A 25,741-nucleotide genomic window follows, 5' to 3' on the forward strand; every position below is an offset into this window, starting at 1 on the left:
TCATATAGTTTCTGTGTGCGCACTCAGCTGCTCCCCCTTGACCTGAACCCCCTCCCCTCCCCCTCCTTCTCTCCACACACACACATGCACGCACGCACACACACACACACACACGCACGCATGCACACACGGCTGGTCACGCTCTGTGAGCTCACAGCCCTGCCTCCTCTCTGCCCCCTTCATCCCCTGCCCTTCCTCCAGTTGTCCTTCCTCAACTCCACCTGGGGATTGATTTTCCATCCCTTTGGTGAGCACGCTGCTGCCTTGCTTGCTAGGTGATTTATACACGCTGGGCTGGGTCCAAGTCAGTGTGGGATGAAAACCGAATGCAAATCATCAGAAAGACCAGGATAAACACAAACTCCAAGACCTCAAACAGTTTCCACGGCTGGGGTTCTCCATCTCAGCTCAAGGCCTCTCCAGAGCTGCCCCCGCACCAGGGTGTGAGGGGAGAGAGGGCAGCCTCTCAGCATTCCTGCTTTGCCTCTGCTGGGCACCCCCTATACCCACTCTCTTCCCACGCAGCATCTCTATTCCCATACTGTTGGGCTCCGAGTCTCACTTTTTAAAGAATTCTGGAACTACGACTCCTGGGTCCACTGGGAGATTTGTGTACCAGACCCTGGTTGTTCAGCGTGAGCTCACAGTCTGGGGACAGGATGCTTAGATGGAGCTCAGGGGACCACATTTACAATAATGCCTTCCTCTTGGGCTTTAGGGAGTCAGCAGCCTCATCTGCACCCCAGCTGGGTCACTGAATAGTCACCCCCCTGGGCCTCCATTTCTTCAGTCATCCACCAATATTCATGCAGCAGCCACTGCTCAGGGCGTTGAGGACACAGAGGTGACGTGGTTGATAAGACACCTTCACCTTTGTGGTCTGGGTGTGGGAGACACTCAATAAAGGAGTTTGAAGTGAGGGAGAAAAAGCCTTAGGGGAATATGCTGGTCATATCTGAAAGAGATGAACAATGAATGCCCTTGTCCCTGTGATTTGATGCCATGGTATCTACTCTGGAGGAATCCTGAAGCAGATACGAGAGGAGGTGTGAAATGGAAGACTTTAACTGCCAGCTCACCAGAGAATGACAGCGCAGGTGACAAACCACAGACTGTGGGGCCACTGCGGGAAAATGAGGGAGCGTCCATGCCCGACTCTCACAGACAGAACAGTGGCTTCAGGATGCTTGCGCAGAAGCAGCATGTGAAGCATCCATGTATGCAAAGTCAAAATGTGAAAATAATATTTTATCTTGCTGGGTGAAAAAAGTAATTTTTTTAAAGATTTATTTATTTATTTATACAAGCACTGGGCACAGTCAGAAGCGCGGAAGGGTGAGAGAATTCACCAGAGTCAGAGCGGGGAGCAGAACAGGCAGACTGATGAAGTACACTGCTGAGGGGAGCAGCGGGCAGCAGGAGAGGTCTGTGCGCATGTGGGACCCTCCTCCGGTGGCCGGGGAGCAGCCAGGGATCGAACCAGCACTGCAGAGGCTACGGCAGCTTCGCAACCCAGCGCTCAACCGCTGCACCACCGGGGAGGCCCGACAAAAGTATTTTTTAAAATGCATGGGGATGAATAACGCCAAACTCAACCTCATCCCTTTCTGGGTGGATGCGGGTGGGGCATGGAATTGGGGAGGGTCTCCCTGGGCAACTCCACTGAGCGCCCTGTATCTGACCCCTAGTTGTTGTTACATTGTTATTTATTATAGTCTTTAGATTTTTGTGTGTATCCTTTAAATGTTGCTTCATAAAAGTAAAAATAAACATATTAAATCATGTGGGGGAGCTCATTAGATGGGTGGTCCTGGAAAGGTTGTCAGGGAACAGTTGAGCTGAAGCGTGAATGATGTGCAGGAGGCAGCCACACTCTCTGGGTGGAGAGAACATTTAGTGCCAAGTGTGGGCTGTGAGGGCCTGAACTGTACCTGACTTGCAGTCAAGCAGAGCAGCCGGCCAAGTTTTCCACTCTAGCAGAAGACACGAGGCTTCTGGGTCAGAGCTGAGGATTGTTGTTATCTGTAGTGGCGTGAGCTTTGTTTCAGGATGGTTCTTCCAGCTCCCTTCCTGCAAGCGATGCTCAGAGGCAGAGTTGAGAAGACTTACCAATGGATTGGGAAGTGGGAATTATTATAGAAATTAAAGATGGTTTTCTAGCTTTGGGGTTCCACCCAAAGGGGAACAAATTGAGGGCTCAAGTGAGGAGGAGAAGGACACAGTACTCCTTTGAGCATATGAGAGGGAGATTTCGGGTGGACATTTAAGTGTGGGTGCAGAGAAAGCAGCTGGGTATAATCATTTGCACTTTTGGGGAGAGGCCAAGGATGAAGGTATAGTCCTGGGAGGCACCTGGATGGCAAGTGATTAGAGCCTGGGAACCAAGTTGCTCCCCAGAGAATGCTGCCCAGGAGTGCCAGACTTGCCTGCTCAACACAATCTCCTGGAACACTTGTTAAAAACAAATTCCTAGGTCCTGTTCAGATCTTGGATTCTAAAACTTTTTGATATAAAAATACATTTTGTTTTTTCTTTCTGGCTTATTTTGCTGAGCATGATCCCTTCTAGCTCCATCCATGTTGCTGCAAATTGCATGAGTTTATCTTTTTTGATTGCTGAGTAATATTCCATGGTGTACATGTACCACAACTTCTTGATCCAGTCATCTGGTTTCGGTCATTTGGGTTGTTTCCATGGGGGAGAGGGGAGGAGGGAGTAGGATCAAAACAAGGGGGTGGGAATTGTACGGGGACTATAACCAAGATGAAAATGCATACATTGTGCCAAAATGAAAAATGATGTAAAAAAATATAAAATTAAAAAATATATATCATTAAAAAATAAAATAAATCTTTAAAAAATATACATTTTGCATAGATAGAACACGTGCCCATTTTACTGAGTTCCTACTGGGTTTCAAGCACTGTGCTTGATAGTGGTGGGTGTCAGCATGCTGTGGTCAAGAAGAAAGGCCAGGAGGACCACAGAGATTTTGGCAAATGATTTCATTAAACCGATGGACCTTCTTCTAGACCTATCATTATGAGAGGAAAATACCCCCTATTTATTTATTTATTTTTAAAGATTTATTTATTTATACAAGAATGGGGGTACAGGCCAGATGTGCGGAGGGTAAGAGGATTCACCAGAGACAGAGCGGGGAACAGAATAGGCAGATTGACGAAATAAACTGCTGAGGGGAGCAGCGGGCGAGATAGGAGAGGTCTGCAGAATCTTGTGGGTATCTCCCCGGCCAGCAGGGATCGAACCCACGCTAGAGGCTGCAGACAGCTTCACAGCGCTGTGCTCAACCACCTGCGCCACCCAGGGGAGCCCCCCCTGTTTATTTAAGCCATTGTCATGAGGGTTTTTGTAGTTGTTACTTTCTCGCTAAGGCATTTTATATTATTACATTTACAAATCTAGTAAACTCAAATAAAACTAATCACTTTGGGGAAGAGAGTCTTTGATTAATGTTTGATTAACTTAAGTTGAAGAAGCTAAACTCCCTTAAACTATCAGTCTCACTTACAAGCATCATTTATTCAAATCTCTCAAACATTTAAAACTCCTAATGTAGACACATCACGTTACTTATCAGTACTTCAGTACTTCAAATAATTGACCTGGCAAGTGGCAACCAATTAAGCCAAATGTTCTCATAAACTTCTCTTCTAAATCTAATAAATTAAACTTATAAAAAAATTGCAACTCTAATACTATTAATGAGCTAAGTTAATTTTTTGTACACCTTTCAACTTCAAAAATCAAAGCCTAAAATCAAATTTGCATTTTAAATTGGAATCATGTTTTTTAAACATTAAAATTACTCACATAAGAAGGAAACACAAGAACATGAAAAAAATCAATTGATGTATTTCATCCTCTCCCCATGTAATTTTGAACATCCCCAAACTTGGAAAGTCACTTTTACTCAACAAGGAAACATATTTTCTTTCTCCAAGGAGTCAGGATGACTGGATCTAGCACTCATGACCACAGTTGGGTGGCAGCTCAGGTCACTTGAGGTTGCTTAGCCACAATGACCAAGGAGAGAGACACCCTCAGACGGGTTTGATTTTAGAGGCTTCTTTCTATTTACCTCTTAGTATTTTTAATTTTAAACCAGACTAGAAGCAAGTCAAGCAACGCCAGCCCACCCACATCAGCTAACTTCCTTCATCGCTTCACTAGCTTCTGGGTTGCCTTCTGCAAATACTGCTGACATTTCCTTCACCCTGAGGACAGCTTTAAGTCTGTGAATTCAATCCTGAACACTTGGCTCTGAGCCAGGACTCTAAAGTCATCATATTAACACACACCATCCCCTTCCTTGTGACTTTGTGGAATTCCCAAAATGAGATGATGGCGCCTCCCATTTCACCAGAAAGACTGTACTTACCTGGGCAGGCTCTTGGCTTCAGTCGGCCTATGGACATCCTTGTGAACTGGGGTCCCAGGAGGGGGTGCCATCTGGTCGCAAGCTCAGGTGCATCCCTGCATGCTCTCCACTTCAGGATGGGTCTCCTGAGCACCCCCACCTGTTCTCGCCATTCTCCTCCCACAGGTAGATGAGCCCCTCCATTTTTGAATGTCCAGCCTTTTTGCTCCGGGCAGGGCCATAGCAGCAGAGCAGAAGATCAGCTGTTTACACTACTCCTTGTTTGTAGATGTGTGGGGATTGGAACGTGCCAGCTGGTCCCACTTAACCCAGTTATAACGGAGTTGAGGCCTGAACAAGTGAGTTCTACTTCTCAAGCCTCACTTCTCAAGCCTCATTGATAACTATGTTTTTTTCTGGTGATAGATATTCCTAAAAGATATTTACAATTTTAAAAAGTACGTCAATTTGAATATTCTTTGAAAGCTCCACCACTGAGAGAAATCCATTGGTACATCATTTTTCTGAGGTGAATCACCCCTAATTTGTACCTTTGGCTCTCAGTGGAATGCCCTTGCTGAGGCTTGAACCAGTGCATCGACCATTTACTCCAGTTTCTCCAGCAGGGAAGTCATTCCTCCTTCCTTAGGGACAAGTAAGTGAGAAAGAGAAACAGGCCTTCCATCCACCTGCTTCTCTCCCTCCTCTTCTTTTTCCTCCTTCACAGAAATTTCTGAGATAGAAATTTCCATTTTGTAAGTAGAGGCAGGAACATTCAAGCATAAGGGAATTCCCTTCTGTATACATTTCATTGATTTCCTTGGCCCAAATTGATGTTATATTTCAAAACCGTGTCTGACAAATATCAGCCAATCTTAATGTTAACCCTTCAGAAGGGGATCTTTATACTCTTTATGCTGTTCCAACTTTACAGATTTCTTCGACTTGACCCTGTGATGTGTAGTCAGGGAATCTTTGTGCCCCCATCTCTGTCCTGAAAATATTTGTTAAAAGATCTCTGAGGAGGCCCCACCAGAGGGTCCCGAACTCCACCAGATGCACCTGAAGTCGTGCCTCGTTCCTTAAAGCAGCACCAGCAGAGATCACAGGTGCATTAAGAGTCGCAATTGACTCCATTCCCAGACAGAACGCGGCCGTGGTGCTTCGGGAATCTGTGCAGCGTCCGTGATCACCCGGGCCTGTGTCCCCAGAGGGGCGGCTGGGACTCTGCAGTCTTTTGTTTGGGAGTCCTTAACTCACGTGGCACTTCAACTCTCTTTTCTCCCTAGCGCCTCTGTACCTGAAAGCCTGGATTCAGATGCTACCCCTCACCCCTCCCCATCTTTCACCAGATGGTTCCCTCTCCACCCCACCCCAGGGGGCAAGGTTCTCACCCACATGTCAGCCCTCGGCCCTCAGGGCTGGCTCAACACCAGCAAAGACTCCTTGGGTCCAAGTGCTTTTTAACATAATGGGAAAGAAATTTATACATACAATATCAGTTCTTTCCACTGTAAAGCCAAAGTGTGTTTGTTATTCTGAGATTTGGAACTCACAGCACCTCTTTCCTATTAAAAATATAATGGACAACTGTGGCCAGGTTTCCACGCAGCCCCCTAAGTCTAGGGCTGCCACATGCAGATCAAACAATGCTCATTTACACTAAAGAGCTTGGGACAAATACACAATCCTGAAGACTTTTAAAAAAGAATAGACATGTGGGCCTCCCCAGTGGTGCAGGCGGTTGAGTGCAGCGCTGTGAAGCTGTCCGCAGCCTCTGCAGCATCACTTCAATCCCAGCCGGCCAGGGAGCAACCCACATGGCGCACAGACCTCTCCTGTCTTGCCCGCTGCTCCCCTCAGCAGTGGATTTCATCAGTCTGCATGTTCTGTTCCCCATTCCGTCTCTCGTGAATCCTCTCACCCTCCCTCATATCTGGCCTGTACCCCGGTTCTTGTATAAATAGATCTTAAAATATATATATATTTTAAAAAAATAGACATGAAATCTAAGAAAGTTTGTATTTATTACAAGGCGTAGACCTGGGGGCAAGCATGTTGAAAGAAAAATGAAGACATAGATAAAAGGTTTTTGATTCTAAAACAGACTTTCGGTACTTTAGATGTTGAGGATGTGAGCTCTTGTCATATCTAATTATATTTTAAAGGAAGAAATGTCTTCCTTTTCTCTGGGACAAATTTGTCCCCAGCTCTTACTCTTATTGATGCTTTAAGGGATTTTCTGTGTTGTTGGCTCGCAAATGGAATGAAGAGAGGTGAAAGGGATTTTCTTGAAGGAACTGAGTTCCAAAAAACAAAAACAAAAACAAAAAAATGAGCATAAGGAAGGTCTGGTGAAAGGGAATGTAGACTATCTGAGTGATGAATCCACCCATGAGGGAAAGACAGGTGATGGCCGAGGACTAGATCTGGCTTCCCCACGTGACACTTTGAAGCCCCATCAGTTCCAAACAGCCTGCTGCCATTTGAGGAAGGGTCAGTGTGCTTCGTGGGGCAGAGCGTGGGAGAGAAGGAAACTTCGTGCTGGGTAAAACCTGTATTTGCAGTGTCTGCTGACTGCTGTTGTGTGAATAATCCCACCACGGAAAAGTTCAAGCTACAAATGATTTGATAGCTGTCTCCTGAGAATTTAGCAATATTTAACAATCAGCTCCCCCTGGCTGGTGCCACCACTGGACCCCGCAAGGAACCACTTGTATGTTCAGGGAGTTGCCAGGCCAACCCACCGACTCAACCATGCGCGGTTCTGTGCGGTGAGGGTGACAACTTCAATATTTTGATCAATACTCATGAAGTTCAATAAGTGTCTCTGAAAAAGCCCATCTTTTGTTTAAAAGCCACCAGACATCAGAAAGCAGAAGTCCATCTGATTGTTTTAAATTTTAATCCAAGAATCCTCACATATTTAAATTCTTGGGGCTATGTTGATTTTTCTGATAACACTTTCCTTTCTATAAGTTTTTTAAAATTACATGAAAGAAAACACTGGTGACTTTTTGGAATATTAAAAACATATAAACCAGGCCATGTTCTTAGTAAAATTTTAATCCATTTCCAAAGGGAAGAGAGCATAGCTCTTGACCTGTTCCTCTGTTCATCCAAACATGACCAGACAGGGCTTGTGGCGCTTCAAGTATGGCGAATGCACTTAGCACGCCCAAGGCGAGCTAGCGACACCCAACACCCAACAGGGCAGCCGGCAGGCCCAAGAGCAACTGGACATGAGAACCACGGCGCGGTCTTCCAGCATCGCCTGCCGGGCTGCTGCTTACACGGTCACCATGATCTGTTCCAGAGGTTTGCGTTTCAGGTCAGGCACCGTGGCATCCTTGCTGGGGTACCCCACAGGGAGCAGCAGCAGCAGCTTTTCATTTGGGGGGCGGCTCAGGAGCGCCCTCAATCGGGGGCCACAGTTGAGAGGCGAGGTGGTAACTGTCACCAGCCCCGCATTCTGAAACAGGAGAAGAACAGATCGTGAACAGCTACACCAGAGGGTGACAACAGCGACAGGAGCTCCTAGGCAGGTACAACCCCCGGAGGTGGTCAGCATCTGCAGTTGAAATGCCTCTGGCTGGTGATAGACCCGAGCAACCTCTGCTCAAACCCTGCAAATGAAAAGCATCTAATAAAAGTCACATGCAGCTTCAAGACACTTCTGCAGCGGGCCCTCCCAGCACCCCTGCTTTTGCAATCAGATGGCCGGTGCTAAGTCTGAGCAGAAGGAAGCTCTGGAGCTGCCCAGAGTCTGGTTTGGTCCAGTCACTGTGCACTCTGTCCACTCAGGGCTTGGGATGACTCCTCTGTCCACCAGCAAAGCCATGGCCTCTGCTCACAAGGCCGCTGGAAGCTAGGGGGCAGCAAACTCCACAGCAAAGCCAGCGCTGCCGGCTCCAGGTGGACACCAGCCTCTGCTCATGTTTACAAAATCAGGAAAGAAATCAGATGTCAGCTCCGGTAGCCCAAATTTTTAATAATCTAAAGCCACATTCCTTTTTTGAACAACTGTGACTATTTGTAGAGTGTTTCGACACATACGTTTTCCTTTGAGAAAGTGAAGGAGCACATGGTATTGGCGGAATCAATGGTCCCTTGAAAGAACGGTCACTCACTCTTGTGATCTTGTTTGGTTATTTTACATGTTTACTCTTTCTCCAGCCTTACCAGAACCTCAGTCCCCACCCAAATGTACGGATCATGAGATTATTCCATGTGCCTTCTGGGATCTATCACATAAAAGATGCTCAGAAAATATTTGCTGGCTGAAAGAACTGAATCTCATGAAGGGTACAGCTCGGTCCTGCTCTGTTCCGCACTCAGCACTGCTTCAGGCACGACTACCATGGGATTTTTAAAGCACACGCCAGGGGCCTCCCTTGTGGCACAAGGGGTTCAGCATCAGCACTATGAAGCAATCCGCAGCCACTGCAGCATGAGTTCGATCCCTGGCTAGGGAGCTACCCACATGGCACAGCAGACCTGTCCTGTCTCCCTGCTGCTCCCCTCAGCAGTCTGCCTGTTCAATCAGTCTGCCTGTTCTGCTCCCCACTCTGTCTCTGGTGAATCCTCTCACCACCCCTCCTCTGGCCTGGACCCCAGTTCTTGTATGCATACATAAACTTAAAAAAAAAAAAAAAGCACATGCCACCTTCTAATGCTACATCATGTTACCTCTACCCCTTCAGAAAAGAGCTCTAGGGTAGAGCCCCCTGGAACTTGTCTCTCATGCCATGGACGCAGGCAGCTCAGTAAACACAGCTAAGAAGCCCAGCCCCAGAGCTCACAGGCTCTGACACGCTTTCTGAGCATCTGCTCAAACCTTAGATGCTTCGGGTTGATCCAGATGAAGGCAAACACAATGGCCACTTTCATGACCCTGAAACACTGTTCTAAGTGAATTTTTGAGGAAGAATTCCAGCTTGTTGAACAAACACACTCCCCAGGCCCAGTTTCCAGAGTCAGTTTTCACAGCAGCATTACCATCCTGAGGAGTTCAACTTTTGATCAGTATTTTTCAAGTGTCCCCACGCTAGAAGCTCAGCTGAAATTTGTGAATAAGGTCCCTGTTGGTCTCCAGGTATCACTTCTTTCTGCGGCTGGGTGGGAGGTGACATACCTGCAGGGCAGCCAGGAGGATCCCACAGGAGATGGAAACACTGATCTCATTGTAATAATGGACCCTTTTTTTGCCATTTGCAGCAAAGCCATATATTTGTTTGAAAATGAGGATCAAAACGGGAGCCGTGTCCAAGTACTCTTTAATCCAATTGGTTCTGGAAGGGGAAAAAGATATTTCAGAGAATATTTCCTCAATGATTTCTGCTTTCCTTTTGCTAGCCTAGCTTATTTCCATTGAAAAGAGAAACACAGTTACTTGTCTTTTACGTTTAAATTGAAAATAAGCAGGTTTTTTTGTGTGTCACATCCAACTTCTCCTATCCAGGGCCATTCAATCCAGTAAGCAGGTATTAGTGAGGCCATAGGACAGCAAGACATCTGGGACACTAACAGATACAAAGAGGCGCCTATAACCCAGAGAGCAAAACCCAACCTGGTCAGTCACTGCTATTAAAGATGTATAATCCAAGTGCATTAGGGCCTGCCCCAATGAAACATTAATTTTGAACATCTTCATTTTGAATTATTTCCAAGAAGATTTCCAACTTGCCAACTGTGTCTCTGCTGGGTCTCCAACTTGCCAACTGCTGATCTTGGGACAGCTCAGCCTCCTTAGCCACATATGTCAGTTACTTACAATAAAATCTGTGTGCGCCTGCATATGAGTGTGTGAGCTTGTATCTCTCTCTCTATCTCTCTGTCTCTGGTTCTCTCTACATTGATGTTCTTTCTCTGGAAGACCCAGACTAATATACTTCGAGAGAGTAAAGGATGCCCAAGGTCTTGCAATTGGAAAACTAGAGTTAGGATTTAAACCTAGATCTGCTTCCAGCCCATAGCCCTAACCACTCCATGTACTCATGCAATGCAGTGCTGAGTCCTAATTTTTTTTTTTAATTAACCATTTTATTTTATTTTTTTTAAAGATTTTATTTATTTATTTATACAAGCACTGGGGACAGTCAGAAGCGCGGGAGGGTGAGAGAATTCACCAGAGCCAGAGCGGGGAGCAGAGCAGGTAGAAGGACCGAAGTACACTGCTGAGGGGAGCAGCGGGTGGCAGGAGAGGTCTGCGCGCCATGTGGGACCCTCCTCTGGTGTCTGGGGAGCAGCCAGGGATCGAACCATCGCCACAGAGGCCGCAGGCAGCTTCGCAACCCAGCGCTCAACCACTGCGCCACGGGGGAGACCCTGCTGAGGCCTAATTTAAACCCGCCATTCTCCCAGAGATAGTCAGGCTTTGTCAACTCTTAAAATCAGTGATTTCATTTTACTTAAAAACAAAAAACAAAACACCAAGGCCAACACTCTTTATTCTGCCAGTGGTACCTGAGTTTCTTCAGGTCTGCCACCCATCGTTGACCCATCCTTTTCAAGTAGTTGATTTCCTCCTCCTCCTCAATGATCTCCCGAATCTTATGCTTCATGTCTGCGTCCTTTACCACCACAAAGGTCCAGGGCTCTGTGTGGGCCCCACTTGGGGCTGTTCCTGTCACCCATTAAATGAAAATCAGACATTAAAACCGTAGGGAAATGTGAGAATATTAATTCAGCATAAACATGATAACTCACACTCGCTCGAAATGAAGTTAGATCGTGCAGCCCACAGGAGCTTGACAGAATGCTAGTAGATCGCTGCTGCTCATTTCACTCAGCCTCACTGTAGCAGGTCTCCAGGCAGCCCACTGAGGTCAATGCCAAGGCTCTCAGGCTGTGGAATGTATCACTGCTTCTCTAATCTCGTGGGAGAAAACATCCCTCAGTAACCAAATGACCACTAAGGGAACTCATAGGAGAAAACCTGGAGCCAACATTCTCTAAATGTCATGTGTTTTGATATTTCTGGAAAAGGATAAAGCCATAAAACTTAATGAAAATGCTAAAATTTGAAAGGTAAAATGACTTTACAGACACTACCTAAGAGGTAACTAAGCCATAGGTTATCTGCTACTTACACGGAAACCGAGGGAGGCACGGTGGGGCTGTGGTCTCGCTGGCACGCACCAGTGTGTCTTCCAGCTCTCAGCCTACACCTGCATCCGCCCGTGTCTGAGTTTCACAGCGCAGTGTGGTGCCCACAAGCTTGAGCTCCTGGTGGGATCCCAGCCAGCCTGGGGCCTCTCCTGACCACACGTCACCCCTCTGTCCTAGCAAAGGCTCACTGTTTAGGGCAGTGGACACAATGCCCCACTGGTAGGAGAGACCAGACACAGCTCTTCCTTTCTTCCTAGTGAGTAATCTGATGGCATAAATGCTACATGAGGGGGGTCGGGGCGGCTGGTCTTGATGGGGTTCTTGTTTGATACCTACCGCTCCGTGGTGGAGAGATCTGCTTGGATTGTGAAATGCAAGGAAAAACTAAACCTAAAGCCCAAATTTCTGAGCAGAGTGATTCCAGTTTACTTTGGACCCATGTGGTTTTCTTAAGTAAATATTTATATCACTAGACATATGAAATCAATTGTTCTCTAAAGTTTCAATTATATTAAATTTATGTGACTCTCATATACATGCAATCACAGGTATCTAGCGATGCACATATATGCACAGAAGAAATTTGGTGACTGCTAATAGTTCAGGACTCCAGAATATATGATGTTGGACTTCTTCACTGAAGTGAAATGCTTTATTGTTGGTTCTTTTTAGTTTGGATAATGGAATCACAATGGTCTTACAACAACATTCACAACTGGACTTAACTTTGATTTTATAGGAATAAGTCAGCCATCTGAGGAGACTCTCAAATGGAGACTTTCTCCTATCTCTTCCCATCTTTTTCTGTAACTCTCATATTTTTTCTCAGTGGAAAAAATTGGTTAAAAATACATTTTCCTTGGGCCTCCCCTGGTGACACAGCGGTTGAGCGCTGGGTTGCGAGGCTGCCCGCAGCCTCTGCAGCTCCAGTTCGATCCCTGGCCACCGGCGAGGGTCCCACAAAAAAAAAAAAAAAAAAATACATTTTCCTCACTCTACTTTACAAATTCACGTGATATTCATTAGAATATAAATCTAGAGTATATAATACTAGAACAGTCTGGTGTGTAAATTTTAAAAAGTTGGTTCCAAAGAGCGAAATGCATAAATGGGAGTAAGTGAATGCGTGTTTGTGTTTTAAAGGGAGAGGAAAGTAAGAGGAGGTTTCTTTTCCAGTGTATAATGGTACCTTTGGAAGTTTTGGGTTTTAATAAAAGTTTGCAGTGTTGAATAAATTTTCGAAGTTTTGACTGTTGCCACATCTACTCCCCACAAAGACGCAATGTCGAGTTTGTACAAAGTGCAGATCATAATGTTTCTGGCAGTCGGTCAACACTTGGGGAAGATAATTAATATATAGCTCTGGGCTGTATTTACAGCAGCTCAACATCAGCATTGCTCCAACATTGTCACAAGCAGTTGACATTCTCAAGGACCCCCGTGCAAGCACAGACCTGCGGCTTTGATGACATTATCGATGACTTCCTTTGGGACTTGTTCATTACTTATGAACCTGACAGACCGTCTCATATTCAGAAGTTCATAAAATTCCTGGGACCTCTTCACCATGTCCTTCTCGGGGTACCGAGCGTGCGAGTACGGGATGTGTTCGACACTTTCCTCTGACTCTTGCCATTCATCAGCATCTGCGACTAAGAACAAGGCAGAGAGCAAATTAAACGACTGCTTCTTGTTCAAAAGATGGCCCTGGGGGATGGAGATAAAATTCTCAGAAATGTCTCTGTAAGGTTATGAGTTCAAAGACAGTGCCATAAAATGAGAAGAATAGATCTCTAGAGTCTTGAACACCTCTCTTGACTATCCTTCAATCCCCAGGCTGGTTACAAATCAAGAGAATAAAAAACCTTTCCTACACAAAGAGGAGGATGCAAATTTCTGTTAATGGTAAACTAGCTTATCTGAACAATCTCCCATCAGCAGAAAGCCACTAAGATCATTAAGAGGTTTTTTAAAAGTCCTTTTAAAATCATTGACTTGCTGACAAGGTAAGAAATGCCCAGGCCAAAACTGGGGGGGAAATATGTATGTGCAGAGGTAAATAAGCAGAGAATCTGCATTTGCCCTGATTGTATTTATCATCCCTTTACATCTGACTTTTCATGTTTATATCTTCAGGGATCTACAGCATAGGAGTCAATGGAAAGCCTAGTAAGCTGGAACTCCAACACTACATTCTGAGACAAAGTGTGAATTATAACTAACTCATACCCAAATGGTTATACCAACTTGATGGCTCCTCCCTCCAAACCTGGCCTTGGAAAAAGGTGGCCCCTTGAGACTATTTCCATTGACTAGCAGAAGCAAATGCCAACATAGAAATAATTTTAGGTGTAATTACCAAAACCCACCCAACAAAGTCAGGCATATTGAAAAGAAACAAAATATCATGGGCAAGATACAGCAAGTTTGAGTTTTTAAAACATCAGATGCTCAAAATTTCCAAATATTGGAATTGTCCCACTTAAAAGATGAAACAACTACAATCATTATATTTGGGGGGAAGACAAACATATAAACCTATAGGGTACAGAGGATAAAAGGTTACACAGAAAGTATGAAAATTAGAACTCCTAAAACAAAAAATTGAAATAATAGAAATCAGAACTTAATGGGTGGGTTTAATAACAGGTTAGATACAACTAAAAATCTTGGCGAACAGGAAAATATGTCAGAAGAAAATATTTATAGTGAAACCAGGAGAGACCAAAGATGTAAAACATAAAGGAAAAATCAAGAAAAATAGAGCAGAGTGAGAATGTCTAATATTTGATGACAGTCACAATAGGAGATGAGGCAGAGGCAGTATTTGAAGAGATAGGATCTAAGATTTTCCTAGAAATGATGAAACATACCAACTCTAGGGCCTCCCCCCGGTGGCGCAGCGGTTGAGCGCTGGGTTGCGAAGCTGCCCGCGGCCTCTGCGGCGCCAGTTCGATCCCCAGCTGCTCCCCGGCCACCGGAGGAGCGTCCCACATGGCGCGCAGACCTCTCCTGCCGCCTGCTGCTCCCCTCAGCAGTGTACTTCGGTCCTTCTGCCTGCTCTGCTCCCCGCTCTGCTCTGGTGAATTCTCTCACCCTCCCGCGCTTCTGACTGTACCCAGTGCATGTATAAAAAAACAAACAAAAACAAATAAATAAAACATGCCTCTAAAAAAAAAAAAAAATACCAACTCTATAGATTTAAGGGACCAGTTAATTTCAAGCATTATTAGAAAAAGAAACCCACATCTTTTATAATCAAATATATAATCTGTGGATTTTTGCTTGAAAATGATTTGTTCAGTCATCCATGTGTTGTACACTTGTCCAGCAAGTACACTTCATGCGTCACATAAGGACGTGATGATCATTGACTGATCACATATATGATGGTTACCCCAAAAGTCTAGACCACACAACCTAGATGTTTGCACAATGACAGTTGGCTGTATCCTCATCACTACATAATGCATAGCTGTATACTATATCTCACAATTAAGGCTTTTCTTTTTTTGAATGAGAATCAAGATTAGATCAACTGGGGCCTCCCTGGGTGTGCAAAGGGGTTGAGCGCAGCGCTGTGAAATTGTCTGCAGCCTCTGGGGGTTCCATCCTGGCCAGCCAGGGAGCAACCCACATGGCGAGGCAGACCTCTCCTGTCTCTCCCGCTGCTCCCCTCAGCAGTGTATTTCAGTCAGTCTGCCTGTTCTGTTCCCTGCTCTGTCTCTAGTGAATCCTCTCACCTCCCATGCCTCTGGCCTCTACCCCAGTTCTTGTAATCATAGGTAAATAAATCTTTAAAAAAAAAAAAAGATCAACTGACTAGACCTGTCTGATAAAGAGAAAAGACACCCAGCACTTTCTTTGTGAAGGTTCAAATGAGAACTGAGACCCTTAGTGATGAATTTCTTACCATGTTATAATTTTTCGAAGCGATTTTAAAACACTCCTGTTTCAGATTTAAAACATCCATGCCTTCAAGAAAGATTTGAACTGGAAACAATTAATGCCAAAGCAAACTTGAAAGTATAAACAATACTGCCCTTAGACACTGTTACCTTCTGAGCAAAGTAGCATAATACGAATCAGTGGGAACTAAATCCCCATTTTCTCACTTTCGTGCACAAGACTAGTGGGGGACGACGTGAGGATGTCACTGTTAAACCTCAGCTGGTCCCTAGAGCAGGTGGCTTGTGGCATTTCTGAGCATAAGTGTGAGTCTTGAAAAGGAAGAGTTAAGGGCCTCCCCGGTGGCTCAGCGGGCTGAGTGCAGTGCTGTGAAGCTGTCCGCAGCCTCTGCAGCACCGGTTTTATCCCAGCCGGCCAAGGAGATACCCACATGGTGTGGCAGACCTCTCCTGCCTCGCCACTGCTCCCCTCAGCAGTGTTTTTGGTCAATCTGCGTGTTCTGCTCCCCACTCTGTCTCTGGTGAATCCTCTCACCCCTCCCATACCTCTGGCCTGTACCCCAGTTTTTGAATAAAATAAATCTTAAAAAAAAAAGGAAAAAGGAAGAGTTAAGCTATCCTGAGGATAAAGTGGGGGGAATATAATTTGGGGAGCAAAGTCCTACAAGACAGAGACTTAAGTGAATAAGAAGAAAGGCCCGCCTCAAAATTATGGTAGGTGAGTGGTCGGGAAGTGGGGAAATCACTGAAAGAACAAAGGGGGGAGATTGCCACAGGCAAGGAGGCCTGGACAGAGTCACAAGGATCAGAAGTCCCTGAGCCAAACCTGAGAGCCAGAGGTTCCCCCAAGAGCACAAGCTCCCTGGAAATTCTGATTCATTGAGAGGGCGCAGCCTTCCCAAGTACCTGAAATAGCGGAATTGAGGATTCAATTACCGCCACCCCCATTTGGTGGGGGGTGAATAGGGTGAAATCAGTGTTGTCTGGATTACATAAGTTTTACCTTAGCTAAAAGAAACACAGCAGGAAAAAGTGAGGCAAGTTCTAAAGTTATATTTGCATTAGGTGCTGCCCAACTTTCTTCTTTTAGAAGTCTGTTCGGGAGAGGCCGAGAGCAATGGTTGTGCAATGTTTTGTTGTCTTTGTTGCTGGTGGTGGCATTTTGGGGAGGGTGACCCTTCCCCCAAATAAAAAAATAAATAAAAATCATACCCATAAAATAAAAATCCTGCCATATTATGGGTATGATCGTCTAGGGGAAAAACAGTTTCAACTGTATAATTATGTGTTTATAAGACACAATATCCTCTGCTTAACATTTAGTACTATGTCAGGTACATATTACGTTTAGCGAACTGTTACATACACACAACATCTTTTTAGTAAAGCTCCCAGTTTCCTCAGAGGCTGAGGACACACTCTATTTGACATGTCCTAGAGAACAAAATAGATGTGGTTTCTGTTCTTGGAGCCTCAACAGTTCATCAAGGCAGCAAGTGTGCACATGTGTAAAATCACAAACGGTGGCCACTGGGCAATCACGACTGCTTTTCCATGAAGAGGCAGAGAAAAAGGAGGTGTGTCCCAGAGAGGGAAGACAAATAGGGGGCCTTGAGGGGCGCGGCACCGAAAGCGAAACCTGAAGAATGCGGGTTTGGGACAGAGGGAGGGGCAAGGATGAGCAGCTGAGAAACCTAAGTGTGTCTGGATCGTATTGAGCAGTGGAGAGGCTGGTCTAGACGGCTTGGGAAACACGTAAGGGTCTACTTTGTGTCCCACCAAATATCCTCCGAACAAGACTGCGCTCAGCTGAGGTGCCAAAGGGAGGCATTAAGAGAGGGTGACGTGTTAGGGTATGACGAGAGGGAGACAAGAGTGGGAAAGGAAGGCTGGGAAGAGGCTATTGCAGCAACCTGGGCGAGGGGTGGTGTTGGCCTGGGCCCGCTGGGCAGCAGAAAGAATGACAATGTGGGCAGTTTCTTGAAGCCTCTGGGAGATAAAAGTGATAAGGCTTGCTTAGGTACCTGAGTCATTCAAATGGAGATATTAAGCATAACTGACAATGCCCTGAAGGTCAGACGACACTTGGGAGCCCTTGTTTAAAGATGAGAATGACGCAGAGGGACAGAGGAAGATGATCCAAGGCCTGGCCCTGCCGGTCTGGAATATTCCGGGTGGAATTCCAATAGAGAACTAAACTATCCCCCACTGGCACCCACACCTTCACTCCTGGTGTGTGAGGATGGGGACCAGGGAAGCTCATGATAAGGGACTGACTTCTGAAGCAGGAGGACCCCAGCTACAGTATTAGGGGGGCAGTGGTCTGCTCTGAGCTTAGCAAGAAGCATCTTCTCATAGATTTCCAATGGGGCAGTTTGGGCCCAGACTGAGCATGTGCAGTGAGAAGGTCCAGTTACTAAGTTCAGAGGCAGCGAGTGTGACGGGGGTGTGGCAACACGCACCTATCAGCTTTCTGGCCGTCAGTTCTGAACCAAAGCCAGATGTCATCAATATCAGCCCTGACCTTGATGACTTTGTCCATAGAGGTCTTTACCACCAGGGATACTTTTGCTCCATTTGTTCTGTTCATCTGACGACCTCTGTGGTCAGTAAGTGGTGAGTGAGCAAGCGCATCAAACAGCCCTTGACTGGAAGGCCGGCTACCGACACTGAAGACATTCAGAGGGTGCGTCAGCTAACGGCACCCCATCTGCATGACCTGGCAGCTGTGCAGAGTCTAAAGTCCAGGCTGGTGCTGCTGCTACCCCAACCCTTACCTGCAGATTTAAAAAGTGGCTGCCTGAGTTCTAGCAGCATGCTTTTGTCTGAGTAGGGTGGATACAGGGCCTCATCCACGCTTATGTCTGAGCAGGGTGGATAGAGGGCCTCACCCTCGGGGTCCAATTGTCCAGAAAGCTCTTCCAACAGAGCAGAGCAGAGGGAGCTGCTGGTCCTGCAGCCCACGGAAGGGCCAGTCTGAGTCTGCCTGGGTCACAGGGCAGGCATGGCCAGGCTTGGAGAGGAACTGCAGGGCAGTGAGCAAAGACAATGGGGCCACTTCTCTGCTTCTCTTTGAACTCTTCACTGCCCCCAGGAATGTGGCCTCACCAAGAGGAAAGAGTCGCCTCAGTAAACTGTGAAGATGGCCTGCCTCCACCCCGACCAGCCAAGCCACTCCAGGGGACTGGTTGAAGCCCACGTATTCCAGAAACAAATTCAAGCTCTTGTGGTCTGCTTTTTCATCCATGTTCTGAGCTTTAATCCAAAGCCACACATGGGGTTTGCCATTGAAACCAAGAACAACTCACCTTTCATCACTGCTTTCATGCCCACGGGTCCTAAATTGCTCCATAATTAGGTGTACCAGCCGGTAATTCCAGGCTATGTCTATTCTTTTCTATTTAGCACAGAGGTAATTTTCTGGCTGCATGTCTAAATTGCTTTTGTGTTTTTGTAGGCCGACTTCAAATCTCTGCAAATGGGCCAAAGCGTTTCTATCCACAAAACCATCAAGGTCAATGGTGTCACGTCATCTTATTCTCCTCCTGAAATTTTGGGGGAGGCCAAGGAGCAATATCAACAAGGCCAGGGAGGTGCAGCTCTCACAGTAAACAGATTCTGAAGGTGGGGATGGAGCAACCCCAAGACTCCACATTGGACCCGAGCGGGAGGAAAGTGAAGGCTTCCTTCCCAGCTACCTCTGCTCCTACTGGGCCTGCGCCGTTCCCCCCTGAGGGCAACTGGCTTGACTGTCTCACCAGCACCTCCCTGGGGAGTGGGGCTGCCGAGGCTGCTGCGGTGACTAGATGGGAAGACCAGGAGTAGAGCTTTGCTATCCCAAGAGAAGCTGCTAGAACTTGCTTTCCGAACCCTTGATCCCCGGGGTCCCGGTGCTAACCTTCACTGAGATGCCCCAGGAGGATCCACCCAGACTGGCCCATCTCAAAGACAATCTCTACACTCAAGTCCTTTCCCTTCCCAGTCTCTCCTCTGCCCTCTGTCCTTCCACCTCAAGGTCTTACAGGAGTCTTAATAAACCACCCTGGTTCAATTAGCCACGCAAACTTCTTAAAGGACAGCTGTGTCAAAGGATGATGGAAGAAGAGGAAGCAGAAGGTGTTGTTTCCCATAACAAAGCAGCGCTGTGCTGGGTGCTCGCACTGAGCCCGGGGAACGCTGGCCCTGATGGATGTCCAGGGAGGCGCTGGGGACAGAGGCCTGATGAATGACACTTGCCGGTTTCTATGTCACAAACACTCCCATTGCACTGTGATTTCAAGCTACCCATGGCTGAAGGAATAATCCATAAAATCCCCGAATACTTCACAACTGGCTCTCGCTAGCACCACCGGCTAAGGCCAGCAGCCACACCAGGTGGACCCCAGGGCGTCAGTCACCTGGGAGCAGCGTACCTGGTAGAGACTGCTGGTGCCTGGTTGGCACTCTGAGGGGCGGGCCCTCAGGGTGGGTGCACCCCTTATTGGCTGGCTCGCAGAGGCAGAGGCAGCTCCTGATTGGTGGCTTGCTAAGCTCTCGCTGAGATGAGTTGTCCTTGAGCCATGGAACAGGTTTGAAATTGGTTCTGAAAGCTGCTGGTTGCCATGGATACAGAAAAACCTGCCCTTCCCTAAGTTTGTTAAATCTCAGAGGTCACCCACAGTAGAAGAACGTTTTAACACAGGTCTTTCTTAACAGTGACAGGACAGCCCAGGACAATCAAAATTTCAGTTAGAATAACAGCTTTTTGGATGGTCAGTGAAGCTTAATGGAGAACCTCCCCCCCCCCACACACACACACGCTTTCCAATGGGCACGCCCTCGTGAGCTATGCTGCTTCTAGCTTTTCCTCCTATTTCTATTTCCATGAGTTTTCATGAATCTGGACCTGACTAGGGAATTTTTATGCAGGACTTTGGGTTCAGTCTGAGATTTTTCTCTTTGAGATAAACAGCCCCAGTTCTTTTGCCCTCTGATAATAGACACACAAGTGTGTGCATTCCCTAAAGGAGGCAGGTGTTGATATCTAAGAGCACAGCCTCTCTATGCCCCCACTTATTCTCCTTGCCCCCCCATTTCCTGGTCTATAAAGAGGAACAGGATTCTTTGTGAAAGTTGGAGGTTGGACTGTATGCATATTTTCCTGAGTTCACACCGGTGTGCCTGACCACACTTCATGTGCTGTTTTGTCTCATGTTAATTTCCAGAATGGTTTGAACCAGGTATCCTTGGTCTTCAGACCCATTCCTGTGTTTCTTCAGTATGGGGTCCTCTCTCCACTTCAGTGACACCCCCCTCACCTTTGGAACCCACGGTACCAGCAGGTAATCCTGTCTCCCACCATCTCCACCCATGCAGTGGTTAGGAGCAGGGACTTGGGTGGTGGAAGAGCTTGAGCTTAAACACTGGTTGTCACGTGGCACCTCAGCAATATGGCTTGAGTAAACAACAAATATTCCCACAAGGGACAGTGACCTCTGCATGCAGGCAAAATTTGCCATAACTGCTGAGGAGGTCACTGGGTGACCTCTCTGCAGGAGGAACAGAGAATGAAGAGGCAGAGGATTCTGAAAAATGAGTTGCAGACAGAGAGTGAGGTAGGGTCATATGGTTTTGCTCTGTTCTTCACCTCCAGACCCAGTTCCAGGCCACTGGCTCCCCACCAGCCTTATCAGTCCTTTTTGTGTCCCCACAGTCTGCTTGCTGGCTCTTCAGATCCAGTGGCCTTGCCTCAAAGCGTGCTCCCTCTGATGTCTCAGGGAATTGTCAGCCTCCTGACCATCTCCTGCTCTCCTGCTGGGAAGGCAGCCTCACAAGCTGGCTGTCCGCCTGGACTCTGCAGCCTGACTGCCTGGGTCCAGGTTCTACCTGCTGGGGTGGGTGACAGCCTATTTGAGCCTCAGTTTCCTTTCTGTAATATGAAGATAGTAACAGCGCCGAGCTCGCTCTGAGCAGAGAACCACATATAAAATGTGACGCTGACCGCACACGGTAAGTGCTATTTAAGGGCTTGTTGTTAGTATCATCCAGGAGTTCCCTGCCCCGTGTCTTCTTTTCCATCATCCACTTCTCCCTCCAGCTTCCTCTGATCTGCAGGTTCTAGCCTCAGCCTCTCTCCCTCCATAGCTCCTTCGGGAACCCATTCATTTTGCAAGTTCCCAGCAGCCCTCCATGCTTCAGCATCACTCCTGTAGAAGCTGACATCCTCCGCTACACTCAACTCCTTCCCCTTCCAAGTGGATGCTCTTCCCTTTCCGGTTTATCACAGCATCATTCTGACTCTTCAACCTGCAATACTCACTCACCCTCCGCTTTTTCTCCCCAAATCTGCCTTATGACCAAAACCTGTTCTTCCTCTCACTTCACCTTCTGATTGATTCCCACAGCCACCCCCACCCCGCACATGCCCTGGACCAGCCATGACACAGCTCCCTGGGGATGGTCCTCTGCTCAAGGGGGTGCCTCTCGTAGTGCCTCTCCTGGGCCCTGGCCTGTGCAGTAGGCTCAGTATTGCTGCCTACCCAGTGATGCCAGCTGTATACCCCAACAACCCTCCCAGCAGCGATGCCAGCTGTATACCCCACCACTCAATCCTGACATTAGGACAACTCAGGCCACACATGCTCACAAGCACACACACGCTTATACACACACTGCCACCCACACACACTTTCCAGGTGGCCTCTGTTGGAGGGCGTGGGTATTACTAATGCAGCTGAGAATCATTGAGTCTCTCCCAAATCAAACCCATCTCAAAGCCACTTTGTGAGATAACCCTCAAACATGGATTACTCCAGAAGTAGCTACAAATAAGGCCCTTCAGAACTGCCCCATCCTGCCAGCCTGCTTTACCCCCTCTTCTTTCTCAACCCAACTATAACCTGGCCCACCCTTACCCCTGTCACCTTCACCCCTGTCCTGGTCAGCACAGTGCCCCTGTCCCCCCAGCACTAATGCTCCTGCTCCTCGCACCTGAGATGCCTCCTAACCCTTGCAGTTCACATGCCAATATCCTCCAGGTGGGCACAGCTGGCCCCTAGCTGCCCCCCACACACCCCACACACCCCCTTGAGCCTTCTTGAAATGCCTTATAATCCTCCTCCTAGGCCAGCTCTGCATTACTCCCGTGGTTGCCTGTTCAGTGCCTTGTTTACTGAATTGAACACTCCTCTTCGAGAACAGTGGCCACCTTCAGCTTCTCACCCAGTAGCAAGGCTCTAGAGAGATGCCACTTTTTTAATTTCAAAGCTCTTGAGCCAAACCTGACCACTCGTGTCACAATCACCAGCAGCCTGCGATGTGCCCCTTGAATAGGAGGGAATAGAACTGGAGCCAAGGGAAGTGTCAGCTCCCCCATGACTTTTTTATGGGTTAACTTATAATAAAGGGGGCTTGGTGCCAGCAAGTGCCAAGCCGAGCACTGGAGAGCAAGGATGTCTGTCACACACGCATTCTTTACAGAACACGGGCTGATGATGCAATTGACCTGCATCAGTTTTGTCCCCTGCCTGAGCCCCGCTGTTCACTAGCTCCCATTATAAAAGTGCTAACTGTCCACCCCTAGCAGCTCCGCCAGGGTCTTTACCTTCTTCCGCTTGCTGGAGGTCAGTATTGTCTTTTAAGTCTTCATCCACCCAGGGCCGAGCCTCTGCCCTCTTTCTAGCCAACTCCTTCCTTTTCTCGATGCTTCCATCAGCATTTTTAAAGATCCACACAATCAAAATGCAGACAACTGCTACCAAGGCTGGCGTCAGGAAAAACATGATTGTGAGACTGAGCCAGACAGACAGGCAGGAGGAATGCCACCAGGAGGTGGGGTAAAGGAAGGGAGAGGCGGGTCTGGAGGAAGGAGAACTCTAGCTCTGCGAGGACTTTGAAAGGGCAAAGATCACAGCCCTGGGCATTGGGGTGTGTTGTGGGATGGCAATATGCAAGTACACTCACTTTTTAAACTGTGTGCTCAATCAATACATCCTTCCACAATAGTCGCCAGGCTCTCGGTAACCCCTTGAATGCACAGTGTAGCGCCAGCAAGGCACAGAGCATGATCCGGGCAGATGGGATCATATGACCCGGGCATAGGAGAGTCCTGGAATCATCTGTGGCTTTCCAGGCTTTTATGGAGCTTTTTACACCATTTCTAGTGCTGCACACAGGTACACGGCAGGCCGGGAGGCAGGCAGGCCTCTCAGCCCCCCGCGAGTCTTCACTCTTTCTGGACTCTTGGGCGTTCTCTTGTTTCTCTCCGGTCTCTGCTTCTGTTTCTCCTTTGCTGCTCTGCTGGGACTGCTCTTGTTCTGCTGGCATCCCATGACGCCATCCTTACAAGCCCAGTCTCTGAGCCCAGGTGTGCCCACCTACTCCAGGTGCCCACCGTCAGGCATGCGTGTAGGACCACAGAGATCTATCATTAAGCTAATGGTGGGAGGGCGGAAAAGCCTGACAATTCTTTACTTACCCTACACACGGCCTCTTGCTAGCAACGCTGGGCAGGGAGGCGCATGATTTTCCTCCACTGTGACTGTTCTCTGAGTGCAACATGTCTTCAGCTTGCCGGAAGCTAGGAATTACCTGGAGAACATGTTTCTAAAACAGCAGATTTCCAGCAGCCAGTTCCCAACCGCTGAAGGAAAATCTGCAGGAAGGAAAGCTAATCATCTATCTGCCTTCTAAAGCATCATGTTTGTGAAATACTGCCCCGAGGCTTTGATTTATTTTTTAAAATGAAGTCTGAGCCAACACAGGGAGTGAAAAATGCTTATGCTTGGCATTTAGAAAAACTTTGATCCAGGAACAGTGGTACGAAAGAATGAACATGACTATCTGGTTAATTATATAATAAAATAAGGAGGACTTTCTTTTTGTTTTTTAGCAAATGTCTTATTTAGTTTGGGCTTCTATCACAAAAATATCATAGACAAGGGGACTTGTACAACAGAAATGGACTTCTTACAGCTCTGCAGCCTGGGAAGGCCCAGGTCGCTGCGCTGGTTGTTTGGGGAGAGCCTCGACCTCATTTGCAGGGGACACCTGCCCACAGTGCCCTCTTCTGGCAGAGAGGGAGGTCGCACCTCTCCTGTCCCTTACAGGGGAAGGAATCTGATTCATGAGGGCCCCACCCTCACACCCGAATTACCTCCCCAAAACCCCACCTCCTAATACCACCTCATGGGGCATTAGGACTTCAGCACATGAATTTGGGAGAGGAGGAAACAAAACCTGCAGTCTTTTGCAGCAAAGTGCTGGACTGTGTATAATTTACCATTTGAGTAAAAGCAGAAAACCCTATATTTTTTTCTGGCTTGTATATAAAATTAAAACAGTGGCTCTATCTGCACTGGTTTTTCAACTACTAGTGACTATATTCACTTCAAAATAAATAGTTAATAAACAACAGCGGTTACTTGTGACGGAGAGGGTGCGGCTATTGGACAGGGCACAGGGGTAGAAGAGAGAATTTTACTGCTATTATTCCATAATTTTAAAGGTTTGAACTATCATGAATAGTTTCAAATTTCTTTAATATTCAAAAATTAGAACTGTGAGTGGGAGTCAATTAAGCAGACAGAGAGAAAAGGTCCTCCAGGCGGAGGTGAAGGTGTGGGTAAGTGCTTTGAAAGGAGGGTGGACAAAGGATGCAGGGAGCCAGCTGAGGCTGAGAGCTAAGTACATGCTAGAAGGTGCTGGTCTTTGTGGTCAGCTAATGAAGTGTTTTCTTTACCCTAAAATGGAACGTGGTGATAGCTGTCAATTATTGCATGCTTAGCACACGTTACCAGGTTCTTTCCTTAGCACATATTAGCTCCTGTCTCATAACAGCCTGTGCAATAGGCCCCATTGTTATCCCCATTTTACAGATGAAGGAAATAAAGCACAAGGAGGTTAAGTGATCTGTTTAAAGTCAGGTTTATACACATGGATGAGAAGTCATCTGTGGGTGTTAGCCTAAAATGGCCTCATGTCATTTATGTCTTTATAGAAAGTGAGGACCCCCCACCTTGGCAATTCCTATGTTGAAACCCTGATTTCAAAGTGTTGGTACTGGAAGTGGGACTTTTAGAAAGTAATTAGGTCATGAGGGTGGAGCCCTTGTGGATGGCATTAGTGTCCTTACAAGAAGAGGACACAAAAATGCATGTTTCCAAATGTTTTTTGTCACCCCAAAAAGAAAATGTATAGCTATTAAGTAATAACTCATCTCTTCACTTCCCCCAAGCCCCTGATGATTCACTTCCTGTCTCTATGATTTTGACTATTCTACATGCCTCATATAAGTGGAATTATGCAAGCTCCATCCTATTGTGATGGCCTTCACTTAGCATTAATGTCTTCAAGGTTGACCCAT

The 25,741-nt window shown here is 47.0% G+C and overlaps 1 protein-coding gene and 1 long non-coding RNA gene across 2 annotated transcripts; one reads left to right on the forward strand and one right to left on the reverse strand.

Moving 5' to 3' along the window:
- Window positions 1-7,432: 7,432 nt before the first annotated feature.
- IYD (iodotyrosine deiodinase) lies at window positions 7,433-23,168 on the reverse strand. The gene is made up of 5 exons (XM_037521016.2): window positions 22,982-23,168; window positions 12,946-13,143; window positions 10,847-11,006; window positions 9,516-9,672; window positions 7,433-7,853 (listed from the first exon to the last, which is right to left on the reverse strand). Exons 1-5 carry the CDS (start codon window positions 23,157-23,159, stop codon window positions 7,671-7,673), a joined length of 876 nt encoding a protein of 291 aa, XP_037376913.1. The 5' UTR covers window positions 23,160-23,168; the 3' UTR covers window positions 7,433-7,670.
- On the forward strand, window positions 20,609-23,913 carry LOC119253492 (uncharacterized). Its single transcript, XR_005127096.2, has 4 exons — window positions 20,609-20,720; window positions 20,934-20,993; window positions 21,092-21,387; window positions 23,877-23,913. It is a non-coding gene; the product is annotated as an uncharacterized LOC119253492 (long non-coding RNA).
- Window positions 23,914-25,741: the final 1,828 nt, after the last annotated feature.

The sequence above is a fragment of the Talpa occidentalis genome, unplaced genomic scaffold (assembly GCF_014898055.3).
Source record: "Talpa occidentalis isolate TD23 unplaced genomic scaffold, MPIMG_talOcc4v2.1 talOcc4.2, whole genome shotgun sequence".
NCBI classification, from domain to species: domain Eukaryota; kingdom Metazoa; phylum Chordata; class Mammalia; order Eulipotyphla; family Talpidae; genus Talpa; species Talpa occidentalis.

Excerpts from the sequence above, each read along its gene's own strand:
- IYD (XM_037521016.2), bottom strand. The coding sequence starts at position 23,159 with ATGTTTTTCCTGACGCCAGCCTTGGTAGCAGTTGTCTGCATTTTGATT. Across the intron at positions 11,007-12,945 it reads TAATGTCATCAAAGCCGCAG|GAACAGCCCCAAGTGGGGCC; the intron begins GTCTGTGCTTGC and ends AATGGGTGACAG. Across the intron at positions 7,854-9,515 it reads TCCTCCTGGCTGCCCTGCAG|AATGCGGGGCTGGTGACAGT; the intron begins GTATGTCACCTC and ends CTCCTGTTTCAG.